We start from the raw sequence: 25,754 nt of genomic DNA on the forward strand, positions 1-25,754 counted from the left end.
TTTTTTCCCTTCCTCTATTTGTGAATGGAACAGGAAACATAATGATAGTAATGATATACGGTACCCTGTGCTATGCAGCGTATAGTGGCTTGCAGAGTATGTATATAGATGTCTGCACAAATGTAGATGCTATGATCCTTGAAGTACATATGCAAATTCTCCTCTGTGCACACTAATAGCTTGGGATGCTATGGCCAGTTTCCCTAGAGAGACTTATCTAGGTTAGACTGTACCCCGTATACTCCATCCCCAGCACCTTCATCTGTTTTTGATCCATCAATAAACCAGACTATGTCCACTGAATGATACTTTGATACGTTCTTCCACTGCTCTCTTCTTCCAATTATTACACTGATAGATTTATTGAATCAGCTGGAAGTATTGTATGGTTAGCCGACATTTTAGCGACCGTTCTTATTTTTACCACACTCACTATATTGGTGTGAGATTCTAAATATCCTAAACAAATCCACTTACTTCCAGTTTTTAAGTTGTGCCTCCATTGTAAGCCAAAGGTGTAATGGAGGACATGTCCAGCAGGGTCTCCATCCCAGCAGTGAATGTCCTGCTAATTTTGCTCTTTATGAGCAAGTAATCTCTGCATCTTGCCAAGCTCTTTAGCAGCCATCTCCTATTCTACTTCATACTGCCATACTGTAGCCTCAAATATTATCAAAGGTCTTATTATAGTTGTATATATCCAGTAAATGCTGCTGGGGTTTAGGCCCCAGTTTTTATCACAGGCCCTTATGGTGCTCGTAAGGGTAGCTTTTGCCTTGAAGCATATGTCCTTCATATGAAGGGTCCACGGTCATTTCACATCCAGGGTTATCCCCACATACTTCACTACCGCCTCTACGGGTAGAGTTTCATCAAGGACCTTGAGATCACAGCATATGTGCTGGATACAATTCCTCACTACAACAGTTTTCTTGGGACTGACCTGTAGACCCTGTTTTCTGCATCAGTTTTCCATAATGTTCAGTGTACACTGTGCTGCTGTTCCACTGCTAGCAAATTTCCAAAGTATTACTAAGTTGGTGGAGTAGTGTTTCACATGATTTACCTTGTTGATTTGTGTGTTGGTTTACATGCAGAAGAGCCTCACTTAACCTCTTCTCTCTAATGTGCACATTAACCACTTTCTCTAATGGTTTTAGAAGAAAGAGGAAAGCCTGATCAGTCTCATACCCTTGGTCTTGATATGATCAGTTCTCCCTGGATTCAGAATGAAAACAGCCCTCACTGACCTCCAAGCATTAGGAACGATTCCTGCTGTTAGGCTGACTCTAAACTGTCTTATTACTTCAGCTTGTAGCTGGATAGATACCACATGGACCTGATGAGTTGAATAATTGAAACATGCCCAACACCCACAGGATTTTTTAAAATTAATATTCTCTGACAGATTCTCAGTTTCCTCTTTGATTACCCGTAAATCATTGCCTCTCAAGGACTGACTTCTGGTCCGTGTTATCCTTTGCAATTCCAGATTGTTGTTCCACCAAGCTACATTCCAATTTGTGTATTTCTTGATGATTGGGCAGTTTTCTAAATATAAGGTCGCAATGACAGATGTCACTGCATCTGTCATTTCCTCAAAATATACTGGGTTCTTTACCAGACTTCTGACTTCAGATAAACATGTGTTTAGGCTTCTCCAAGTGAGTCCCAGTCTGTTTTCCTTAGATTCCTACAGACCATGGTCTGTTAACACCCGTTCCAACCTCAAACTTAATATACATGTGGTCAGATAGGCAGGGCTCCATCACCACATGCCACTGTTTGACGTAACTATCCATTACAGTGGGTCCAAAAGTAATGTCAGTTATTTCTGCCCTTCTTCTGTTCATGAAGGTATGCTCCTTACAGGTTATTCAAAGTTTCCAAATTACTCTCTAGTTGAAATTCGAGCAAGTGCTCACATCTGCTATTGGAGTCGCTGCTCCCCCCACACCAGGTTGTGGGTATTGTTATCATAAACAACAGACATACCTGGCTGTAAAGGTTTAGAAGGGACAAAGGGGACTCACTGTCAGCTCACTTAAACCTGCACTTCCAAGGGAAACACAACAGGGGGGCTAACCTTCCTGCATGTGTGTGACCAGCCTGAAGCCACCTGAAGACTTCAAGAGCGTAAGCTTGTTTGTGACACACTTGAACCACCATCTTGTCGAGTGAGACTGAGAGAAAGCTTTCTGGATCCACATACATGATAATCTGTCACATCAACTGGACATATATGAAGTATTTTAGGGACTTTCGGGAGAGTTCCACTGACAAGTGTGAACTATGTTACAACAAAGGAATTCAATCATCAAAACTTCCAAACCAGAATGCACGAGTCATAACATCTGGTACTTGTGTAGAAAAAATAGGAGGCACGTACTCCTGGAGGTCCCTTCCTTACACGCCGCTGCTGCAAACGGACATGATACTTGACAATGACACAAATTTAAATATAGTGAGCAGACGTGTCAACCAGTGGATGGACAGTTCACAATTTTGTGAAGAAAAAAAAAAAAAAATGCGGCTCAAGGGAGAACTGAACACGGATCTCCCCACTCGCAGTCCACCACCATGACCATGTAACCACAAGACCGTGGCTACTATCGTTTGCACGATGTTGCACATCTTGAGCTTGGATCATTCATTGTTTCTATTTTGCTTCTTTTTTCACAGTTCAATACATCTTCTTCCTGGTTTCATGCCTGATCTGTGTTCAGTTTTTGACAGGCTATCCAATGTGCCATATTACCATTGAATCTGAGAGGGACGCAATGACGAGTTTTCTTGTAAGATGCATACTTATATTATTATGTACATATTTGTTACTGTCAATCTCCTTGTAAACTTTATTCCACAGCTTCAATCAGATGATGAAATTTTGATACCCGTAACACTTAATAAATAACTGTGAGATCAAACCTTCCTACAGGGTGTTTCAAAAATGACCGGTATATTTGAAACGGCAATAAAAACTAAACGAGCAGCGATAGACATACACCGTTTGTTGCAATATGCTTGGGACAACAGTACATTTTCAGGCAGACAAACTTTTGAAATTACAGTAGTTACAATTTTCAACAACAGATGGCGCTGCGGTCTGGGAAACTCTATAGTACAACATTTTCCACATATCCACCATGCTTAGCAATAATATGGCGTAGTCTCTGAATGAAATTACCCGAAACCTTTGACAACGTGTCTGGCGGAATGGCTTCACATGCAGATGAGATGTACTGCTTCAGCTGTTCAATTGTTTCTGGATTCTGGCGGTACACCGGGTCTTTCAAGTGTCCCCACAGAAAGAAGTCATAGGGGTTCATGTCTGGCGAATAGGGAGGCCAATCCACGCCGCCTCCTGTATGTTTCGGATAGCCCAAAGCAATCACACGATAATCGAAATATTCATTCAAGAAATTAAAGACGTCGGCCGTGCGATGTGGCCGGGCACCATCTTGCACAAACCACGAGGTGTTCGCAGTGTCGTCTAAGGCAGTTTGTACCGCCACAAATTCACGAAGAATGTCCAGATAGCGTGATGCAGTAATCATTTCGGATCTGAAAAATGGGCCAATGATTCCTTTGGAAGAAATGGCGGCCCAGACCAGTACTTTTTCAGGATGCAGGGACGATGGGACTGCAACATGGGGCTTTTCGGTTCCCCATATGCGCCAGTTCTGTTTATTGACAAAGCCGTCCAGGTAAAAATAAGCTTCGTCAGTAAACCAAATGCTGCCCACATGCATATCGCCGTCATCAATCCTGTGCACTATATCGTTAGCGAATGTCTCTCGTGCAGCAATGGTAGCGGCGCTGAGGGGTTGCCGCGTTTGAATTTTGTATGGATAGAGGTGTAAACTCTGGCGCATGAGACGATACGTGGACGTTGGCGTCATTTGGACCGCAGCTGCAACACGGCGAACGGAAACCCGAGGCCGCTGTTGGATCGCCTGCTGCACTAGCTGCACGTTGCCCTCTGTGGTTGCCGTACGCGGTCACCCTACCTTTCCAGCACGTTCATCCGTCACGTTCCCAGTCCGTTGAAATTTTTCAAACAGATCCTTTCGGTCCTTTGGTTACATTAAACCTCCGTTGAAAACTTCGTCTTGTTGCAACAACACTGTGTTCTAGGCGGTGGAATTCCAACACCAGAAAAATCCTCTGTTCTAAGGAATAAACCACGTTGTCTGCAGCACACTTGCACGTTGTGAACAGCACACACTTACAGCAGAAAGACGACGTACAGAATGGCGCACCCACAGACTGCGTTGTCTTCTATATCTTTCACATCACTTGCAGCGCCATCTGTTTTTGAAAATTGTAACTACTGTAATTTCGAAAGTTTGTCCGCCTGAAAATGTACTGTTGTCCCAAGCATATTGCAACAAACGGTGTATTTCTATCGCTGCTCGTTTAGTTTTTATTGCCGTTTCAAATATACCGGTCATTTTTGAAACACCCTGTATATGTAAGAGGTGTACCAAATTTGAATGGTCACTTGCCTGTACCATGGACAGTTCTGCGAGTATGCAAACGTTTGTTTACATTCTTAACTGACGTTAAATAAGCGGGATTATCAATTAATTCAGTGCACAAAACTCAGTATTTGCAATTATTAGTGTCATTTAGTCTCGATACATTGAAGATAGCATTTTTTATACATTTTATTAGGAATAGTGATACTGACAGTGAATTCTAACCTCACTTGTATACATGTGACTAGCTCAACCTGCGACCGTTAACAGTTAAGCAAACGTAAAATATGTGGTAAATTAGTATTACACTACAATATCTGAGTAAATCAGTGTTACAATACAACTTCTGAGCCCTTCTTACATACAGTTTAGTTAGCAGAAAGCTAAAACTCACCTCGCCGTCTGCTTAAATTCCTTAGCTTGTTGTGGGCTTTAGTCACCGTGTCCTGTAAAAGCCCATTGGTTCCTACAAATTAGAGTCCGTATTTGTGTCACAGCTCTCTGTCACTGAGCCAACCTCAGTTTGGGTGGCAGACTGTGTTGAGGTCTCGAGCCTCAAGGCGAAGGCTGCATGGGGAATGCAGGCTCCTGCCAAATCCCATGCACTTTGCTAATAGATTCAGTGTGCTATCTGATGCTGGGAGGGAGGCTGAGCCGGATCAGAATGCACCTTCTGCCAGGATAGTGGCCGCTCCTTCAGCAAGTTCCGGACAGACACGTGGGGGTAGGGGTTTGTTAGTTATTGGGAGCTTCAATGTTTGGCAGGTCATGGAGCCCCTCAGGAACATAGCGGCTAAGGCGGGGAAGAAGTCCAACATTCACTTTGTGTGCTTACCAGGGGGCCTTGTCCAGGATGTGGAACAGGCTCTTCCAGCAGTTATCAAGCATGCGGGATGCAGCCAGCTGCAGATTGTTGCACATGTTGGCACCAATGATGCCTGTCGTCGGGGTTCCGAGGAAATCCTTGGGTTCTTTCGATGGCTGGCTAAATTGGCGAAGGCGAACTCCATCTCTCAAGGAGTGGAAGCCAAGCTGATGATCTGCAGCATTGTACCCAGGGTGGACTGGGGTCCTCTGGTTTGGAGTCGAGTGGAGAATCTAAACGAGAGGCTACATCGACTCCGTGACGAAAATGGTTTAGACTCCTCAACCTACGCAATGGGGTAGAAGCTTGTAGGCTGCCCCTCAACAGATCAGGGGTGCACTACAGACAGGAAGCAGCTACATGGATAGCACAGTACCTGTGACGTGCACATAGGGATTTTGTAGATTAGGTTCCTCCCCACAGGAAAGAAACCGTTGGCCTGAAAAATTACCAGTTCATGTCACTGATGTGGGTGTGCCAACTGCAAAAATTGTTAGTTCGCCTAAACAGGTCATTCCAAAGCATTTAAATATGCTTAATCTCCTGTTAGTAAATTGTCGAAGTGACTGTAGCAAGATCCCCAAGTTACTCTCCAAAATAAACAGTAGCAATCCCAATATTGCATTAGGTACCAAAAGCAAGTTGAAACCAACCATAAAAAGCTGTGAAATTTTGAACTCTGATTGGACAATGTTTAGGAAGGATAGGACTGATGCTACGGGAGGTGATGTGTTCATTGTAGTTAAAAGCTGTTTAAACGCAGTTGAGATCCATACTGGGTCAGACTGTGAAATGGTCTGGATAAAGCTGTCAATCAGACAAGGAATGACCATTGTATTAGGATGTTTTTATAGACCACCAGCATCCGCAACAAGCGTCACAGAACGTTTCAGGGAAAGTCTTGAGTACATAGGAAGTAGATATCCAAATTATTCATTAGTCATATGTGGAGACTTTAATCTGGCATCCATTGACTGGGAAAATTACACGTTTATCACAGGGGGCAGACGCAAAGACTCGTGTGAAGTTATACTAGGAGTGCTCTCAATATATAACTTTGAGCAATTGGTTGGAAAACCAACTGGAGATGGCAACGTATTAGATATCTTGGCGACAAACAGACCTGATCTTTTTGAAGAAGTTAATCTAGATGAAGGTATTAGTGACCATAATGTCGTCGTGGCTTCTATGTCAGTGGAGGGGGGGGGGGGGGGGCAAAAAAAAAAAAAAAAAACTAAAGAAACAGAGTAGAGTTTTCTTGTTTGGGAAAGCAAATAAAAGTGTCATTAATGAATACCTTCATAGTCAGCTCCAAGCATTCACCGCGGGACACAAAGACATTGAGCATCTTTGGTCGAAATTTAAAGGTATTGTCCACCACGTGCTAGAGAAGTATGTGCCTAGCAAAAATATAGGGGAGGGAAAGGATCCACCTCGGTACAACAAACATATTAAGAAGTTGCTGAGAAAGCAGAGAATTTTGCACAGCCATTTTAAATGTAGTCACTGCTCCACTGACAAACACTAATTACGAGAAATGAAAGCAGCTGTCAGAAGGACAATGAGAGATTCTTTTAACTAATTTGAAAGCAATGTTTTATCTGCAGATTCTAAAAATAACCCCAAAAAATTAAAGTCATACGTAAAATCTATGAACGCTACAAATCATTCAATACCTTCTCTTGCTGACAGTACAAAATTCTAAACCTAGCTTTCAAAAACTTGTTTACGGTAGAAGACTGCAGCACCATTCCCCCTTTCAATTATCGAACAAATGCAAGGATGGCTGACATGGTGTTTAGTGTACCTGGGATTGTAAAACAGTTAAGATCTTTAGAATCCAGGAAGGCATCTGGCCCAGACGGTATCCCCATAAGATTTTACATTGACTATGCTACAAATATAGCACCATTCTTGTCCATCATCTATCAGAGATCATTGGAACAGCAGAAAATTTCACGGGACTGGAAGAAGGCCCAGGTCATAGCAATCTATAAAAAGGGTAGTAAATCGGATGCACATAATTACCGGTCAATTTCACTGACATCGATTTACTGTAGAATAATGGAAAATATTTTGTGTTCAGACATAATGACCTTTCTAGACTCTGAGAAGATCATCTGCAGAAACCAGCACGGTTTTAGGAAACAGCAGTCATGCGAGACACAGCTGGCCCTCTTTGTGCATAATATACAACAGGCTCTAGATACCGGCTCCCAGGTTGATGCCATATTTCTCAACTTTCGAAAGGCGTTCGACTCAGTTCCGCACTGTTGCTTGCGCCAAAAAGTGCACACTTACGGTCTATCTGATGACATTTGCGATTGGATAGGAAGTTTTCTAACAGACAGGGAGCACTATGTCGTCCTGAACGGGTTGACTTCAACAGAAACAAGCGTAACTTCAGGTGTGCCCAAGGGCAGCATAAGAGGTCTGCTGCTTTTTACGATTTACATAAAAAATCTAGTTGATGGTATTGACAGTGGCCTCAGACTGTTTGCCGATGTTGCTGCAGTGTATAGGAAAGTAGTATCGCATGAAAGTTGTGAACAAATCAATGAGGATTTGCTGAAAATAAATGTGTGGTGTAATGACTGGCAGTTACCTCTCAATATTCGTAAGTGTAACATACTGCGTATAACAAGGCGAAAATCGCCATTAATGTACGAGTACAAAATAAATGCCCAGTATTTGGAAGCAGTAACATCCATCAAGTATCTATGTGTGACTATTCGAAATGATCTCAAATGGAATGATCAGATTACACAAGTAACGGGTAAGACAAACTCCAGATTGCGGTTTATTGGCAGAATCCTGAAGCGATGCAGTCCTTCAACAAAGAAAATAGCTTACAATACATTAGTTCGTCCTGTCTTAGAGTCCTGTTCGTCTGTATGGGACCCTTACCAGTTGGGTCTGATTCAAGAGATTGAGAAGGTCCAAAAAAGAGCTGCAAGATTCGTGACTGGTACATTTAGCCATTGCGAGAGAGTTACAAATTTCATAGAAAGTTTGAAGTGGGACACACTTGCAGATAAACGGCGCAACAAACGGAAGGGGCTGCTCACTAAATTCCGAAATCCGATCTTCACCGAGGACGTACAGCACATATATTATTACCACCAATTTTCAAATCGCACAATGACCACCATTCAAAAATAAGGGAACTTAGAGTTCATACTGAGGCGTTCAGACAGTCGTTTTTCCCTCACGCGATCCGCGAGTGGAACAGAGGGGGGAAATATGATTTTGGCGCGAATTGTGCCCTCCGCCACACACCACTTGGTGGCTAGCAGCGTATATGTGTAGATGTAATCAAGATTTGATTTAAACTTGCCCTTGGTGCTGATTCACTGCTTCAGTGACTTTAGTCTACTCCACATTGTTCTGATTCCCATTCCAGTCTTTGGTGGATTTCATTCCAATCTGATGCTTATTCTTAACCCTCACAATACCAAGGGGACATGGGAGGAGATGGGGAACTTCATGCCCACCTTTTGAAAATATCATAATCTGTAGTCTTGGCAACTGTCGTTCTTTATGTTGGTTATAGAATCTGAGTCACGTGGTTGAAATATTTGACCAGCTCAGGCAAATGTGATAACTCAGAAAAATGTATTGCTTTTCACTATTTTCAGGTTCAGGACATTAACCTCTTCATGCCTGAATGAATCTCTTCATGTAAGAAAAAATAAAAATTTATGTCAGCCTGGAAGTATCCAAAACATGCTAGCAGCACATTTCAAAAGTGTTGGTAATTTCATGTACAATTTACCTACTGGCACTTGCACTCTGTAACAGTTAACCTTACACTCATTAGAGTCACACTGGTATGATGCAAATTCACGATGCCCGGCATTAAGGGACTAGTTACACATCAATACATCTTTAAAAAGTGTGTTGTGAGTAAAAATCAACAAACAACAAAATTTGCATTGACATTGCTAAGAGTGTACTACAGCAAAATTTAGGTTCTGGGCCATACTTACACATCAGTACCTATTTAAAAAGTATGTTGTTAATCTAACCCAAAAAAGAAGAAGCATTGGACGAATATTTAGGTGTGGATGGTAAACGTGTCCTAATGTATTGCTAGCAAATTTAGAAAGCATATATGACAAAACTCATCAACTCCTGCAAGTGTTGGCTCAATTGTGCTAGTAACCTCTAGAAGAATTGTTAAGTGAAGATAACATAGCATTGGCACTGGATTCCTTAAACACTAGCCTTCAGTTTTAGGTGAATTTCCTGTGAAGAAAGAGAGGCCTCAACATGAAAGTAGTACCCAAAGCAAAAAATGAAAAAGGTTGCCTCAGTGTTGAAGCATACTTATGTGACACAGCTGGAAAAATAAGATAGTGAAAGAAATGGAGAAAGAGAAATCATAGCCCAACTGGAAGACATCTTTCATGATACAGAATGTATGTGTGACAAAATACAAATTTTGACAGTACTTCCAAAGAGCAGGAGTATAAGGAAAACCATGAAAGGTTTTTCCACTTCAGATTACATGGCACGAAGAGCAAAACAGTTAATAGCAGAACATGGTACTGGTCACACACTTTTACTTGGCCCCTCTGTGATCGGTGGAAGTCAGCTCACATCATGGTGCTCCAGAACGTTTACACTCGTTGCCAAACATTATTACCATTACCATAACATTATTGCACGCCAAGTAGCCACTACGAATACAACGTTGATCTGTGTGCGCTGTTATGCACAGTGAATGTTAATGTTCTTTACAAAAATGAGGGAAGAGGCTGTACATCGTTCTTCTAGCATCTTGCCATCAACTTCTGTAACACATTTATCCATTAACTATTTGTTTCTTTTATACGCTATGAGCTGGCTACTCTGGGGTGAGGAGGAGGCGGAGCTTGTCTCAGCAGCCAATGTGCTATGAGCTGATCACAAGCTTCCACCACTCAAGGGCAAAGTAAAAGTGTGTGATCCATATATTAGTCACACCAAATCGATAAGTGAAAAAACTGTTCAATGTGAACATGATTTCACTGTTATCATAATGTAAGCTGTGTGGTACCAGGGGGAAAAAGACTTGGTCTGTGAAAGAAACTGGAATTTGAATACATAAGTATAAGCAGCTATGATTGCACAATCTTAAGGAATCGTATGCATATTTCAAAGATACGTGCCCCTATGTGAATATTGGAGACTCAAATTTTGTGAGTTGCAGCCAAAGCACTGTGTTCTTGCCTATTCCAATGGGATCCATGCTGTTTGTGTGCGTGTCACACCAGAATTTTAAGTCAATGGTTGAAGGGTGTAAATTGAAATACCAAGTGTGAAGAACACACATAACCATCATAAAAACACTGTGTAGCATTTGTAACATGCAATCCTGCACTGCCAGCATGTTTTTTCGATGCATGTCCCTACTGTCCAAGTTTTTCAAGACTGACTATCTGCTTGAACAGTATGGTACAAACTACATTGACGAAATTACATACAAGTGTTGGTTAACTACGGTAAAAGGCTTTGTGATGAGCCTGCAGGGGCAGCAAAGAGAGTAGCCACACCTGCTTTCGTTTTTGGGAGAATGTATAATTTTCTTAATTTCAGAAGGGGAAATTTGTGATACATTTATACAATTCAATTTTACAGGAGTTACTTTTTCAACATACTGCAGTGATTTTTCTATTGACCTGTTTGTCCCTATGCTAACTACCACATTTAAGACAAGATTACTGAATGCATCTGCCAACTGTGACTCATCATTTGTAGCCCTTCCATTCAGTATTCAGTTCAATAGTTTTTTTTTTTTTCTGTTGTCCCACCTCTCGTTTCATTGAATTCCATATATAGCCTTACCTGTTGCCAGAATTACTGATTTCTCACATTATGTGCATGTTCTTTGAATTTTTAATCACTTTCTTGGTAATTCTCAGTAGCTTTTGTAGTGTGCAACTACTGCAGAATCTCTACTTGTTCTTGCCAACCGATACATTTCCATTTTTCTTTCACAAGATACTTTAAACCCTGTAGTGATCACTGTTTGATGTCCTTCCTGATTATCATGGGGAAAGCTATTTTCAAATAATTATATGAATTTAGCATGGAATATATTACATTTTACGCTACTATTTGGTTCGGTGTAAATTTCATCTCAGGTCATCTCTTGTAAACTATTCTTGAAAACATCTGTCCTGGAGTCATCAATTATTCTGATTTCCACTGAGGAGTATCCATACTGTAAGGTACTACGTTATTTGTCCTACCTAACTGTGCATCCTGATCAAAGATAGCATTTGTTACTGGGTAAACAGCTATTTTCCAGCCCTGGGGTTCACCAAAGAACATTTTATCAATTAGTGTTCTACTGTCTTTATCCACCAGTGTTGGAAAGTTAGTAACTGAGATCAAATAGTAGGAAAAAATAAGGCTTCCAGATCATTTCTGCTATCAGAATCCTTTCAAAAATCTACATTGAAGTCACCACAGACTATTCTTGCTGGTGTTGGACAGATAGCACACTAAGGCACCCAGACTCCTCATATACAGTTCACTATTTCGTAGTGGGGATGTATATACAGTTACAATTAAAAATGAATTATTTTTCACTACAAATTCACAAGCACACACTCCTTGTGATGACCACAACAAAATTTACTTGTTTCAATACTTTTAAACTCTTGTTTCATCTTAATATAGGTAACAATTCCTCTTATCTCCATATTTGTTCTGGAAGAAGACTATCTGGTGGAAAAGTAGTACTACAGTGTTGGTGAATACTGCTCACATTAAATTTGTAAATATTGTTAATTATAATCAATGATGTTAGAATAGTTAGGAAGTATGTGATAATGAAGGTTTTTGTATTTTTGACATGTCCTATATTACATGTAGTTCACTGTACAACATGTAATAATACAAGATCAAATAAAATTCGATTCAATGAGTATGCTGCTAGAGTGTAATCTTTTGTGTGAAGCTTATCTAACCCTGTGGTTATGTGGTGCTCAGATGGGCACAGGATGTCTACCTTTTCAGAGCTCTATTAGATGAGATTAGATTAGTTTTTCGTTCCACAGATCTGTGCTGAGGAGATCCTTGTGGATGTGGAACATGTAATTAAAAAAAAAAAAAAAAAGAAAAAAAAAGAAAAGAAAGAAAGAAAAAAAAGCTGAAATAACAATACTAATAGTATGAATATATACAATACATCATTTGTTTCTATTCAAAGATTCATCAATGGAGTAGGAGTTGGTCAATAGTAAGTCTTTCAGGCTCCTTTTAAACTGATTTTTATTTGTAACTAAATTTTTTATGTTTGCTGGCAAATTATTGAAGATAAGTGTTCATGAGTAGTGGACCCTTTTTTGAACTAAAGTAAGTGCTTTTAAGTCCTTGTGAAGATCATTTTTGTTCCCGGTATTGTATGTATGAACTGAGCTGTTTGTTGGAAAAAAAGATATATTATTTCGGACAAATTTCATTAAGGAGTAAATATACTGAGAGGCAGTAGTTGGTATACCCAGTTCTTTGAAGAGGTTTCTACAGGACGTCCGTGAATTTACTTGACAAATAATACATATTACATGCTTTTGGACTCGGAAAACTTTTGTTTGACTTGCGAGTTACCCAAAATATTATACCATATGACATTATGGAATGAAAGTAGGCAAAGTATGCAAGCTTTTTCATTTTTATGTCGCCTATGTCAGCTAACACTCGAATTGTAAATACAGATTTGTTAAGGCGTTTCTGCAGTTCTGTGGTGTGCTCATCCCAACTGAATTTATTATCAAGTTGAAATCCCAGGAATTTAAGACTGTCAACCTCTTCTATCTGCTCTTCTTCATACTTTATGCATATGCTGGGTGGAAACCTCTTACAGGTTCCGAATTGCATATAGTGAGTCTTTTTGAAGTTTAATATCAGTGAGTTGGCTTTAAACCAATTATTAATATCCATGAAAATATCATTAGCAGATCTTTCTAGAACTACACTCTACGTACTATTTACTGCAATACTTGTGTCATCTGCAAACAAAATGAACTCTGCTTCTGGCAGTGTAACTGATGAGAGATCATTAATGTACACAAGAAAAAGCAATGGGCCTAAGATGGATCCTTGTGGGACACCACATGTAATTTCTTCCCATTCTGATGATGACTGATGACTTAATTCACTAGTCCCTTGCACTGACATCCTTTGTTCCTGTTAACGAGGTATTAATTGAACCATTTTGCAGCACTGCCCGTGACATCATAGAATTCTAATTTATTTAAAAGGATGTTGTGGTTCACACAATCAAATGCCTTTTACAAATCACAGAAAATAACTGCTGATTGTAATTTGTTATTTAATGAATTAAGTACATTTTACCTGTAGGTGTAAATAGCCTTCTCGATATCAGAACCATTCAGAAATCCAAACTGTGTTCTTGATAATATGTTATTTGTGGTCAGATGGTTGAGAAGCTGCCTGAACATTACTTTTTCTAAAATTTTTGAGAATGCTGGCAAAAGTGAAATTGGTCTGTAGTTTGATGGTATCTCTTTATCCCCTTTCTTGAATAGAGGCTTAACATCTGCATATTTTAGCCAGTCAGGGAATGTCCCAGTTATAACTGACTGGTTACACAAGTAACTTAGAATTGTACTAAACTTACAAGAACATGCCTTAATTAACTTTGTTGGTATTTCATAGTAACCACTAGAACGCTTTGTTTTTAAAGATTTTATTATGGAAGTTATTTCTTCTGGTGAAGTGAGTGACATTTTCATGTACCTGAAGCTATTTGTAAAGGCTAGTTTCAGATATTCAAGGGCATTATTTACTGATCCTGACAATCTCATTCTATCAGTATTGGATATAAAGTACTTGTTAAATAGATTTGCCACACTATGCCCATCGGTTACTAATGTGTCATCTACTCTTAATGCTATTTGCTCCTGTTCCTTTCTGGTTCTACCAGTTTCCTCTTTCACTATATCCCATATCGTTTTTATTTTGTTCCCTGACATTGCTATCTTCTTCTCATAGTGCATTTGTTTAGACGTCAGAATTACTTTTTTTTTTAATATTTTACAGTATTCTTTGTATTTAGCTCAATCATCAGCATTGGAGCTATTCTTGGTCGAGAGATACATTTTCCTTTTTGTCTTACAGGAAATCTTTATTCCCTGTGTAATCCACGGTTATTATAGACTTCTGTTTGATTTGAGTAACTTTTAGAGGGAAACAGTTTTCAAACATTGTACTGACATTCCAGAATGAGATTTTCACTCTGCAACGGAGTGTGCGCTGATATGAAACTTCCTGGCAGATTAAAACTGTGTGCCAGACCGAGACTCGAACTCGGGACCTTTGCCTTTCGCGGGCAAGTGCTAATCTGCCAGGAAGTTTCATATCAGCGCACACTCCGCTGCAGAGTGAAAACCTCACCCCCCAGGCTGTGGCTAAGCCATGTCTCTGCAATATCAATTCTTTCAGGAGTGCTAGTTCTGCAAGGTTCGCAGGAGAGCTTCTGTAAAGTTTGGAAGGTAGGAGACGAGGTACTGGCAGAAGTAAAGCTGTGAGGACGGGGCGTGAGTCGTGCTTGGGTATCTCAGTCGGTACAGCACTTGCCCGCGAAAAGCAAAGGTCCCTAGTTCGAGTCTCGGTCCGGCACGCAGTTTTAATCTGCCAGGAAGTTCCATTGTACTGACATTGTTCATGAATGTGTTATATTTTTCATTCATGTCATGAGCACTATAAACACCTTCCCAGTTCATATCTTTGAGCAGTTTTCTAAAACACTCATTTTTTGTTGATTGACTACTCTCCTGTACTCAGATTTAGCAGTCTTGATAATCTGATTAGAATTTACATCTAAAACAAGGAACTGCATGTCATGATATTGTTCCTTTGATGTTATCAATGGCTGTCCTTGACGATTTAGTGATCCTAGTTGGAAAGTTTACAGTGTGAGTTAGATTGAAGGACAACGTTACTAACTGCAGTAAATGTTTACTGGAAGATTGCATTAGAAAATCTGTATTAAAGTCACCAGGAATCAAAATTTCTTTGTTTCTTCCTGTTAAATAACCCAAAAGAGCTGCTAGATGATTTATGAATAGATTATAATTTCCTGCGGGTGCTCAGTAAATAGTTACTATTGTATAGGGTCTGTTATGGAACTCTACTTCTGTTGCACATGCTTCTAGATGCTGCTCTAAACAGCATTTATTAATGTCAATGTTCTTGAATTTATGGCAGTTTTTAATAAATGTGGCAACTTCTCCTCCATCCATATCTACTCTGTAGAAGCAGGAAGCTAGCTTAAATCCTGAAATGTCTAACATTTCTATACCAGTGGTCACTTGATGTTCAGAGATGTAGATTACATCAATTTGGTTAGATGAATTCATTTCATCAATACAAATGAGTAGTCCATCAACTTTATTTCTGAGTCCCAGAATGTTCTGGTGTAATAAAGATAACGGATACTGCATACTAATGGGACTATAACTGCTTTGGCGAAGATGAACTGGCAGTTTCTGATTACTTCCTGTTAAACACTGTTTAAATGGAGGCTGTATGCTAAAATCTGACTCCTGTTCATCTGTTTTCTCAAATTGTGTGTGTCTGCCAGTCTCTCTTAAAACTCTATTTCTTTCCCCTTCCCTATCTTAAAAAAGGCATCCCTCTGACATCTGTGACCACTGGTATTTTACCATTTGTGACAGTGTCCCCCTTAAGTTTTCTCCAATCAATCCAGACAGTTTTCCCTTCCCTTTCTTACTGAGGTGAAGGCCATGCCTAGTGTAGTGCCACCTATCAATAGTATCCATAGGAATCAAACCAATATGGGACCCTATATCCATCCTAAGCAGCCACTCTAACTCCAAATTCACCCTCCCGACGGAAGAGTTCAAATGAGGCCGATCATGGCGTCTCAACACAGACACAAATCCCACACTTGTATGCTTCGTTGCTGATGCTATCTTCACCAGGTCACTCTCTATGGAATATTCAGAGTCTCTGTCAATGCTATTTCCCGGACAACCCACTATAACCACGGCATCCTGCTTTGTGAAATCTTTGCATAAAGAACCTACACCCTCTGTTACCTGACCCACATCTGCACTACGCTTGAAAAAGTTTGTGACCTGGTACTCTGGACCTAGATTTTCCTGCAGTAGTTGGCCAACACCTCTACCTCTAAATTTTGCAAACAGACAAGAAGCTCTTCTACTGCATTAATCAGTTCTCAAATATTTTGATGAAATAAGCTAACCTTTACTTTTCTGTGCATACTTGAGCATTTTGTGTTATCAGATGTGACAGTCTCACAAGACTGAATCTAGTGACACCAACTGGAAGGACACTCTCTCGCTGCATCAGATCTGGTGAATGGTAACAATCAAATTGGCGACTTGTCAAATTAGAGACAACCACTTTTTATAGTCCTTTCAATGAAGCCACACCATGAATGGTTCTTAGTATGACTACAATAACATAAAACATTTTTACAACATTACCTTGTTAATTTTATTTTTTAATAATTTGTGATCCATATTCATGTGTGCCTTCTGCATGGTAGAGTACCGATGCTGACAAATTATTGGGCATGATGCCTTTGGTGTGCCATATTGATATTTACCATGTTTACAGCAGCATATTAAAGCAATGCAATATATTCAAGGTCAAATGGTAAGATCAGTTACCCTCAATGTGAAACTTCTTATATACCCACCACATTGCTTATCAATGCAAAGTACTATTCATCAGTTTTTCAATGATAGAAGTTTCAGGATATAGAGAATGTTTGAAAGAAGTCGTTGGCCTTGACCGGTGACACAGGAAACATACAATAAGTGCCATTCACACTGTGGCCACTATAATGTGATATTATCGATTTTTTTCAACTGAGCTAAGCTACTAATCAGTCTGTCACCACAACTGGGTTTTTTCAATATCACAATCACTGGCTTTGCAAACTCACAACCAAACTGTTACCATCCAACCTACCCTATACCTCCGACTAAGCAACATATCAATGTGTCACCACGAACAGCGACCCCCCCCCCCCCCCCAATTCGTTGGCTTCACCAACCAACTACAAAACTGTGAATATATGAGCCGTAAGATGACGTGACAACAAACAAAAACATTATGTCATCAGCCAAAGCCATCGACTCTTACCGAACACTCCTCTTGACCCCAAGTTTTAGTGCTGTACCTGATTTAGAACAAGAATTATAATCTTTTATGTTGAGACAGATGAATACGTACATTTCACCCAATTTCCAAACTTTGCAGACCTGTAACTTTCTTCGCAATTGTCATATACCTGTGCAAATTGGTAATTTTCCATCTCTTAATTGCATCATTGGATGCACCAAATTTGACAGAAATCTGACATGGCCATACTGAAAATGTTGCTTTTCCACATTGAACTGACGCTGACTTATCCCGTGAAGTTCAGCAAGCCTTGATAAATATAAATAACTGGTGATGGAACTGACAACTGAGACTGTACACAAATAAATGCAATGTCACTGGTGTAAATACAGATTTGTTGTGGTCTTCAGGCCAGAGACTGGTTTGATGCAGCTCTCCATGTTACTCTATCCTCTGCAACCTCTTTCATCTCCCAGAAACTACTGCAACCTACATCCTTCTGAATCTGTTTAGTGTATTTATCTATTGGTCTCCCTCTATGATTTCTACCCTCCATACTGTCCTCCAATACTAAATTGGTGATCCCTTGATGCCTCAGAATACGTCCTACCAACCGATCCCTTCTTCTAGTCAAGTTGTGCGACAAATTTCTCTCCTCCCCAATTCTATTCAATACCTCCTCATTAGTTATGTGATCTACCCATCTAATCGTCAGCATTCTTCTGTAGCACCACATTTCGAAAGCTTCTATTCTTTTCTTGTCTAAACTATTTATCGTCCACGTTTCACTTCCATACATGGTTACACTCCATACAAATACTTTCAGAAACAACTTCGTGACACTTAAATCTATACTCGGTGTTAACAAATTTCTCTTCTTCAGAAACACTTTCCTTGCCATTGCCAGTCTACATTTTACATCCTCTCTACTTCGACCATCATCAGTTATTTTGCTCCCCAAATAGCAAAACTCCTTTACTACTTTAAGTGTCTCATTTCCTAATCTAATTCCCTCAGCATCACCCGATTTAATTCGACTACATTCCATTACCCTCATTTTGCTTTTGTTGATGTTCATCTTATATCCTCCTTTCAAGACACTGTCCATTCCGTTCAGCTGCTCTTCCAGGTCCTTTGCAGTCTCTGACAGAATTACAATGTCATCAGCGAACCTCAAAGCTTTTATTTCTTTTCCATGGATTTTAATTCCTACTCCGAATTTTTCTTCTGTTTCCTTTATTGCTTCTCAATATACAGACTGAATAACATCGGGGATAGGCTACAACCATGTCTCACTCCCTTCCCAACCACTACTTCCCCTTCATGCCCCTCGACTCTTATAACTGCCATCTGGTTTCTGTACAAATTGTAAATAGCCTTTCGCTCCCTGTATTTTACCCCTGCCACCTTCAGAATTTGAAAGAGAGTATTTCGATCCACATTGTCAAAAGCTTTCTCTAAGTCTACAAATGCTAGAAATGTAGGTTTGCCTTTCCTTAATCTATTCTCTAAGATAAGACGTAGGGTCAGTATTGCCTCACGTGTTCCAACATTTCTACGGAATCCAAACTGATCTTCCGCGAGGTCAGCTTCTACCAGTTTTTTCCATTCATCTGTAAAGAATTCGTGTTAGTATTTTGCAGCCATAGCTTATTCAACTGGTAGTTCGGTAATTTTCACATCTGTCAACACCTGCTTTCTTTGGGAATGGAATTATTATATTCTTCTCTAAGTCTGAGGGAATTTCGCCTGTCTCATACATCTTGCTCACCAGATGGTAGAGTTTTGTCAGGGCTGGCTCGCCCAAGGCTATCAGTAGTTCTAATGGAATGTTGTCTACTCCCGGGGCCTTGTTTCGAATTAGGTCTTCCAGTCCTCTGTCAAACTCTTCACGCAGTATCATATCTCCCATTTCATCTTCTTCTACCTCCTCTTCCATTTCCATAATATTGCCCTTGTATAGACCCTCTATATACTACTTCCACCTTTCTGCCTTCCCTTCTTTGTTTAGAACTGGGTTTCCATCTGAGCTCTAGATATTGATGCAAGTGGTTCTTTTTTCTCCAAAGGTCTCTTTAATTTTCCTGTAGGCAGTATCTATCTTACCCCTAGTGATACATGCTTCTACATCCTTACATTTGTCCTCTAGCCAACGCTGCTTAGCCATTTTGCAATTCCTGTCAATCTCATTTTTCGGATGTTTGTATTCCTTTTTGCCTACTTCATTTACTGCAGTTTTGTATTTTCTCCTTTCATCAATTAAATTCAATGTCTCTGGTGTTACCCAAGTATTTATACTAACCCTCGTCTTTTTACCTACTTGATCCTCTGCTGCTTTAACCATTCCATGTCTCGAAGCTACCCATTCTTTTCTATCGTACTTCTTTCCGCCATTCTTGTCAATTGTTCCCTAATGCTCTCACTCAAACTCTCTACAACGTCTGATTCTTTAAATTTATCCAGGTCCCATCTCCTTAAATTCCCACCTTTATGCAGTTTCTTCAGTTTTAATCTACAGTTCATAACCAATAGATTGTGGTCAGAGTCCACATCTGCCCCTGAAAATGTATTACACTTTAAAACCTGGTTCCTAAATCTCTGTCTTACCATTATATAATGACAGAGGGCCCATAATACTATTTTACAACACTGACAAATTTAAAACTTTTCAGGTGCCCAGGGTGAATGTAAACTGACACGAAAAGGAACAACCATGTAAATCTTGTATCAATATGTTGACCATCATATAGCAAACTTGAAACAATGTGTATAATAATGCCCAGCCCCATCCCCCAGAAAATTAAGAAGAATCTTGTATACCTCATTCCTGTGCATTATTTGCTAGCCATCTGTTGGTACAACTCAAGAGACTAACATAACTGAAAGGTTTATATCAAGCAGAGCATTTCTGACATAATGCACTAGACAGTGCTATACATATTCATAATACACTATGTACACGATAGCTTTAATATATGAGAACCTGTTCTCCCAGATCAGACCTACTCCTTGTCATACATACATACATACATTCACAATGGAATGTAAATTTGAATAAATTACGACAAACACTACAATAAATGACAACACTTTTCCAAGAAACATATGAATTGTGGAAAATATAACATGTTAATCTTTGTTCCACAAATCTGTCATTATATCAGCTCACCAATCAATAAGCAGACAACGACAGAACCAAATGTTCCTAAACCTCAGTCAGACAATGAAATATCTCTACTCAATTCAAATGTTTAGACAAACACTTTTTCACGCATTTGACATTACTTTCATCATATAGCAACTTGGGATATATACAAATAGCTCAAGACATGCCACAATAAATATCAATATGTCTTGAGGATATGTGCTCAGCTTTTCCCCTGCACACTTACCAGTGGGGCTTGTCATTTCGTGATCTGATTTTTATAATATATTATTCTCTATTCTTTCCCACGGTGTCCTTCTACAACACACTAGAAAATTGGTGGCAAAATACAACATGGCCCTATCACCATATTTTCTTACAACATTAGGCGTGTTAACAGGAAAAGCTGCTTTCCTATATAATTTTATGAATATTTAGTAAACAAAGATGGCCTACAATGAATTGAACGAAAATCAGTGATAAACTGAACGGTCTAAATAATAAACAGACGCGCAGACAAATTGTCAGGTAGTTCCACGATCAATAAATAGGGAATAAGAAATAAATCAGGCTGGCCACTATGTTCGTAGTCTCGATGGCGTCGCTTACAATACAAAATCACAAAACAGTCATAATCATGTAGATGTTCTGTTCTATCTGGTCCCTAAAAATCACAATGGTATCCAATGTCACTAAGGAAAATAAATGTTGTAGTAAAACAAACAATAACATTAAAAATAAGCCTGAAATTCCCCCACACAGAATGGCCGGCTAAGCACAACGGTTAAAGCATAAAGTACATATTTTAATTTATTTACTTACTGATCCAGTCATCCTTACTCATATTTATCCGAGTGCATTAAAAACAAATACACAAAACACTACAAAACCACAATAACAGCTTCCTTTTCTATATAAAGTTCCACCGACTTCGCGCCCAAATCAAATCTTGTAGGAACAACAAATACATAAGCGTCGTAATCGATAATCGAAACAAACGAAGTCGTCGACCAAACAATTACAGGTGCGTTTACATTGCGGTTAGAAACATGTTTCTGCGCCCAACATCGTTTTCGAACAAGTCTAAAAAATGTTTGCAACAATGTTCGTTGTTTACATCCTTGTCCAGTCCACACTAGCGACTAACATTCCTGTATGTGTATTCTCATCGCCAGTTATACCACAGTCTAACAAATATGTTAGACTGTGGTTGTACTGAAGCTAGCGAAAAAATATTTCACGTTTAACCCTTAACTAACATAGTGGCTGTTAAAGTAAATTATTTCTATTAACGTATTTAAAAAAAGAAGTTTTGTGTTAAAATATTGAACATCATGTATGAGAATAATGTTTTGTTTATTTCTGTTTTTTACTTTGAGTCACAACTCTCACACTTTTAGGTGTTTTTTAGAAGCTCTTTGATCAAGTGACTACATATGTAAACATTGCCTCCAAAATCAGAAATAAATCTAAGTATTTGAAAACCAGATTCACCGGTTCTTGTCAGCACCTGATCTTTATTGAGAATAAATAAGTTTTTTTCACAACAAAATACAATAGGTTATGGGTCCCGATTAGGTGTGCATAAAGTGACAAATACAGTTTCCTTTTAAATAGTATTTGAGAGTGTGTTTCTGGTTTTAGATTTGAAATAGATCTGGTAAAACATATCAAGCCATTGAATAGTGAAACAGATTGGACACTGTAGAAGAGTAAAATACGAGATCTAATTGACTATCATGAAGGAGTTTTAGACGCAATTGGTGGCAAATCAGTAAAACCTGAGCCACTGTCTGAAGGTGCTAATGATGCAGCAATAACGGATCATAAAACCAAGTCTGATTTTTATCATAAAGCAAACAGTTATGCTACGTCGATGATTACAAGTGCAGTTACGTACACTGTGTATCAGAAGATCATGGACAAAGAAACAGCTCATGAAGCATAGGAGGGATTGAAGCAGAATTTCGAAGCATTATCAAAGGATCAACTGTTCAAGATTTGTTCAGATTTCTTCGCATTTAATTGGAATCAGACAGAAGACATCTCCACATACATAGCGAAGTTAACAAGTCTTTGGAATGAACTGAACAAAGGGCTTACAACAAAGAGAGAATCTGTGCTATGTGATATCATATTGGTATGTAAAGTTTTATATATTCTATTTGCATGCTTTGATTCCTTTAAATCGAGTTGGATGCTACTAACGAAAGATGATAAGAAAACGTTTGATGAATTAAAGGAACAATTGTGCATGTTTGACAGAAATTTCACAAAGAGAAGTGACAAAATCGAACAAGAGCAATTATTAGTCAAATCACCTGTACATAACAAAATAAAAACTACCAAATTGAAAAAAAGGAAAATATAACTATTGCAAAGAACTGGGCCACTGGATCAAATATTGTAAGAAGTGGATTGCTGATTGAAGACAAGCTAAAAATACAACTGTGCGGAAAAACATGGACAAAAGTGTAGTAACGAATGTAGCATAGTTTACTATTTGTGGCGACGCTTGTTCATTACAAGTGGTTGTATACAATTGATGGATTGACAATGATGCAACGAAACATATGACAAATAGTCCTGATCTGCTGTATGCAGGCCGCTGGACAGGAGTTCCTAGAAGCAACAGGAAGAGGATCAATTCGGATTCTGTCAACAGTTGGCACCAAATGTGAAGAACTGACCATGACTAATGTCTGGTATGTACCAAAAATTTCTAAAAACCTTATTTCTGTTTTAGCTGCCCAAGATCGTAACAAAAATAGTATATATCAGTCAAGTACTACATATTGCTCTTTGACAATTGGTGGTAGACTGAAACTGTGTGGAAATCGTAAAGTTGATGGCACTTTATACAAAGCAGAAATTAAGCCCATAGTGCCAGAGAAGGGTGCAACTGTGAATCTCTCAGTGGAAGATAGATTTGATGTACTTCAACTGTATCATGAGAGATGGGGTCATCCAGACAAGCATCATGTTAAAACAATACTAAAATGAAATTTAACATTGATGTTAAGGAAGGGGCAGAAATTTGTGAACGATGTAAATTTGGGAAAGCGCATCTTTTACTATTTGGAACTAGAGAAAAGTCAACAAGGCCTGCTGAATTGATATCAGCTCATCTGTGTGAACATTTTCATGAATAATTCCTGAAGAAATGTTACCTCGTTTTGTTCAAAGACGATTACACCAAGTTTCACTATGGTTATTTTGCTGCAGAAAAACCATCGTTGAGTACAATTCTCAAAGATTTTCTCTCATGTACAAAGGCATTGGGATACTCTGTTAAAGAGATGCTGAGTGACGAGGGAAAGGAGTTTAATAACAAAGAGGTTAGATCCATCTTAAGTTCCAATGTTATAACACAGCGATTGACTGCTCCCTATACTCCTGAGCAAAACAGTATTTGTGAGCAGGATAATAGGGCAGTTGTTGAGATGGCCAGGACACTTAAGTATTCGAATCCTGATGTCACTTATCCCAAACAGATATGGGCTGAACTGGTTAACACAGCAATTTACATCTTGAGTGGGACAGGGAAGTAATCTGTAAAAGGTATCAATCCTTACAAATTGTGGGAATGGAAAAAGCCACGAACTAAACATCTTAGGATTATTGCCTCAACATGTTATGCACACATTCCAAGTGAAAAACGAAAGAAAATTGACAAGAAAGTGGTGAAAGGACATCTCATTGGTTATGATGGTTATGAATGTTTCAGGATTTGGATAAAAGAAAGTATTGAATTGTGCTGTCCAGAGATGTGCATTTTGAATAATAACTAGGATGCTGTGCTGAACAAGTTACACTACCGTTTCAAGATGCTGAAAAGCCCATTGCAGCTCCAGATTATATCAAAAACCAATCAGAGAGTGAGGAAAATACACAATCAGAAGATAGTTTGGAGCATGAAACTAGTTCAGGCACAGAATTTGATGATGACATTCTCGAAACTTGCAAAGAGGAAATTGGAGTGACATTAAGAGAATGTTCATCATTAAATAGACCAAAATACCTAATGATTATGCAATGTCACAACTGAGGTTCCTGAAACCTATGAGGATGCACTTAGACGTGAAGACAGCATCAAATGGAAAGAAGCAATCGACAGACAAATTTAATTTCTGATCGAAAATGAAATCTGGGAGCTTGAAGATGTACCGAAGGGTGCCAAGGCAATACCATGTAAGAGGGTGCTTCGACTGAAAAATAATGAAGAGGTTCTGATCGAAAAATTTAAGGCTCGACTGGTTGCCAAGGGTTTCAGTCAACGAGAAGCTGTAGATTACAGTCAAACTTTTAGTCCAGTTGCAAAAATGACAACGAATATGTCTAGTCTGAGTGTTGCTGCAACTAAAAGAATGTATCTCGGACAGTCTGATGTGTTGACGGTTTTCCTGTATGAAAACGTGAGGAAACCATTTATATAGCACAACCAAAAGGTTATGAAGATGGTAACATAAGAGTTTGCAGGTTGAAGAAAAGCCTGTATGTCGTAAAACAAGCACCAAGATGCACGAACAAGCGATTCAGATAATTTTTGGTCGGTCTAGATTTCAGAGTAAGCCAAGAAGATCCATGCTTGTACATTCAAAATAAATATGGCAAAGAAGTTCTCGTAGTTTTGTATGTTGACAACGGGTTGGTAGCCGCCACTGATTCAAATGATTTCAGCATTTTCTTTCAACAATTGCAAAAGGACTTCAAGATCACAACGGCACCTGCAAACTATTATTTAGGTCTGCAAATTGAACATGGCGAGGACAGCTGTATCAAGATTCACCAGAAGGCTTGTGTGCAACAAATTTTAAAACGTTTCAACTTTTCAGAGTGTAAAGCAGTTTGTACCCCAATGTTGAAAGTTACAGATGTCTCACAGTCAGGGAAAGATGACACGGTAGAACACTCTTTTCCATAAGGAGAAGCAGTTGGAGCATTAATGTATGCGATGCTTGGCACAAGACCTGAACTAGCCTTCACTGTAAGTGTCCTTTCAAGATTTGTCGAGAATCCCACCAAAGAAGTCATATTAAGAGTAAAAAGGGTTTTTCGTTACGAATCAGGAACGACAGAATATGGAACACATACAAATCAAGGGAAACAACACAACTCTGGAATGCTACAACAA

At 39.2% G+C, this 25,754-nt stretch overlaps 1 protein-coding gene across 1 annotated transcript in view; it reads right to left on the minus strand.

Annotated features, from left to right (window-relative positions):
• The window catches only part of LOC126471136 (uncharacterized), a 260,530-nt gene extending 238,945 nt beyond the window's left edge, over nucleotides 1-21,585 (minus strand). The window contains exon 1 of the mRNA XM_050099226.1: nucleotides 21,443-21,585. Coding sequence (XP_049955183.1) covers nucleotides 21,443-21,464 — 22 coding nt within the window. The 5' untranslated portion in view covers nucleotides 21,465-21,585. The remainder of the gene's footprint in view (nucleotides 1-21,442) is intronic.
• Between the last annotated feature and the right edge of the window lie 4,169 nt (nucleotides 21,586-25,754).

Source organism: Schistocerca serialis, chromosome 3 (genome assembly GCF_023864345.2).
Source record: "Schistocerca serialis cubense isolate TAMUIC-IGC-003099 chromosome 3, iqSchSeri2.2, whole genome shotgun sequence".
NCBI classification, from domain to species: Eukaryota; Metazoa; Arthropoda; class Insecta; order Orthoptera; family Acrididae; genus Schistocerca; species Schistocerca serialis.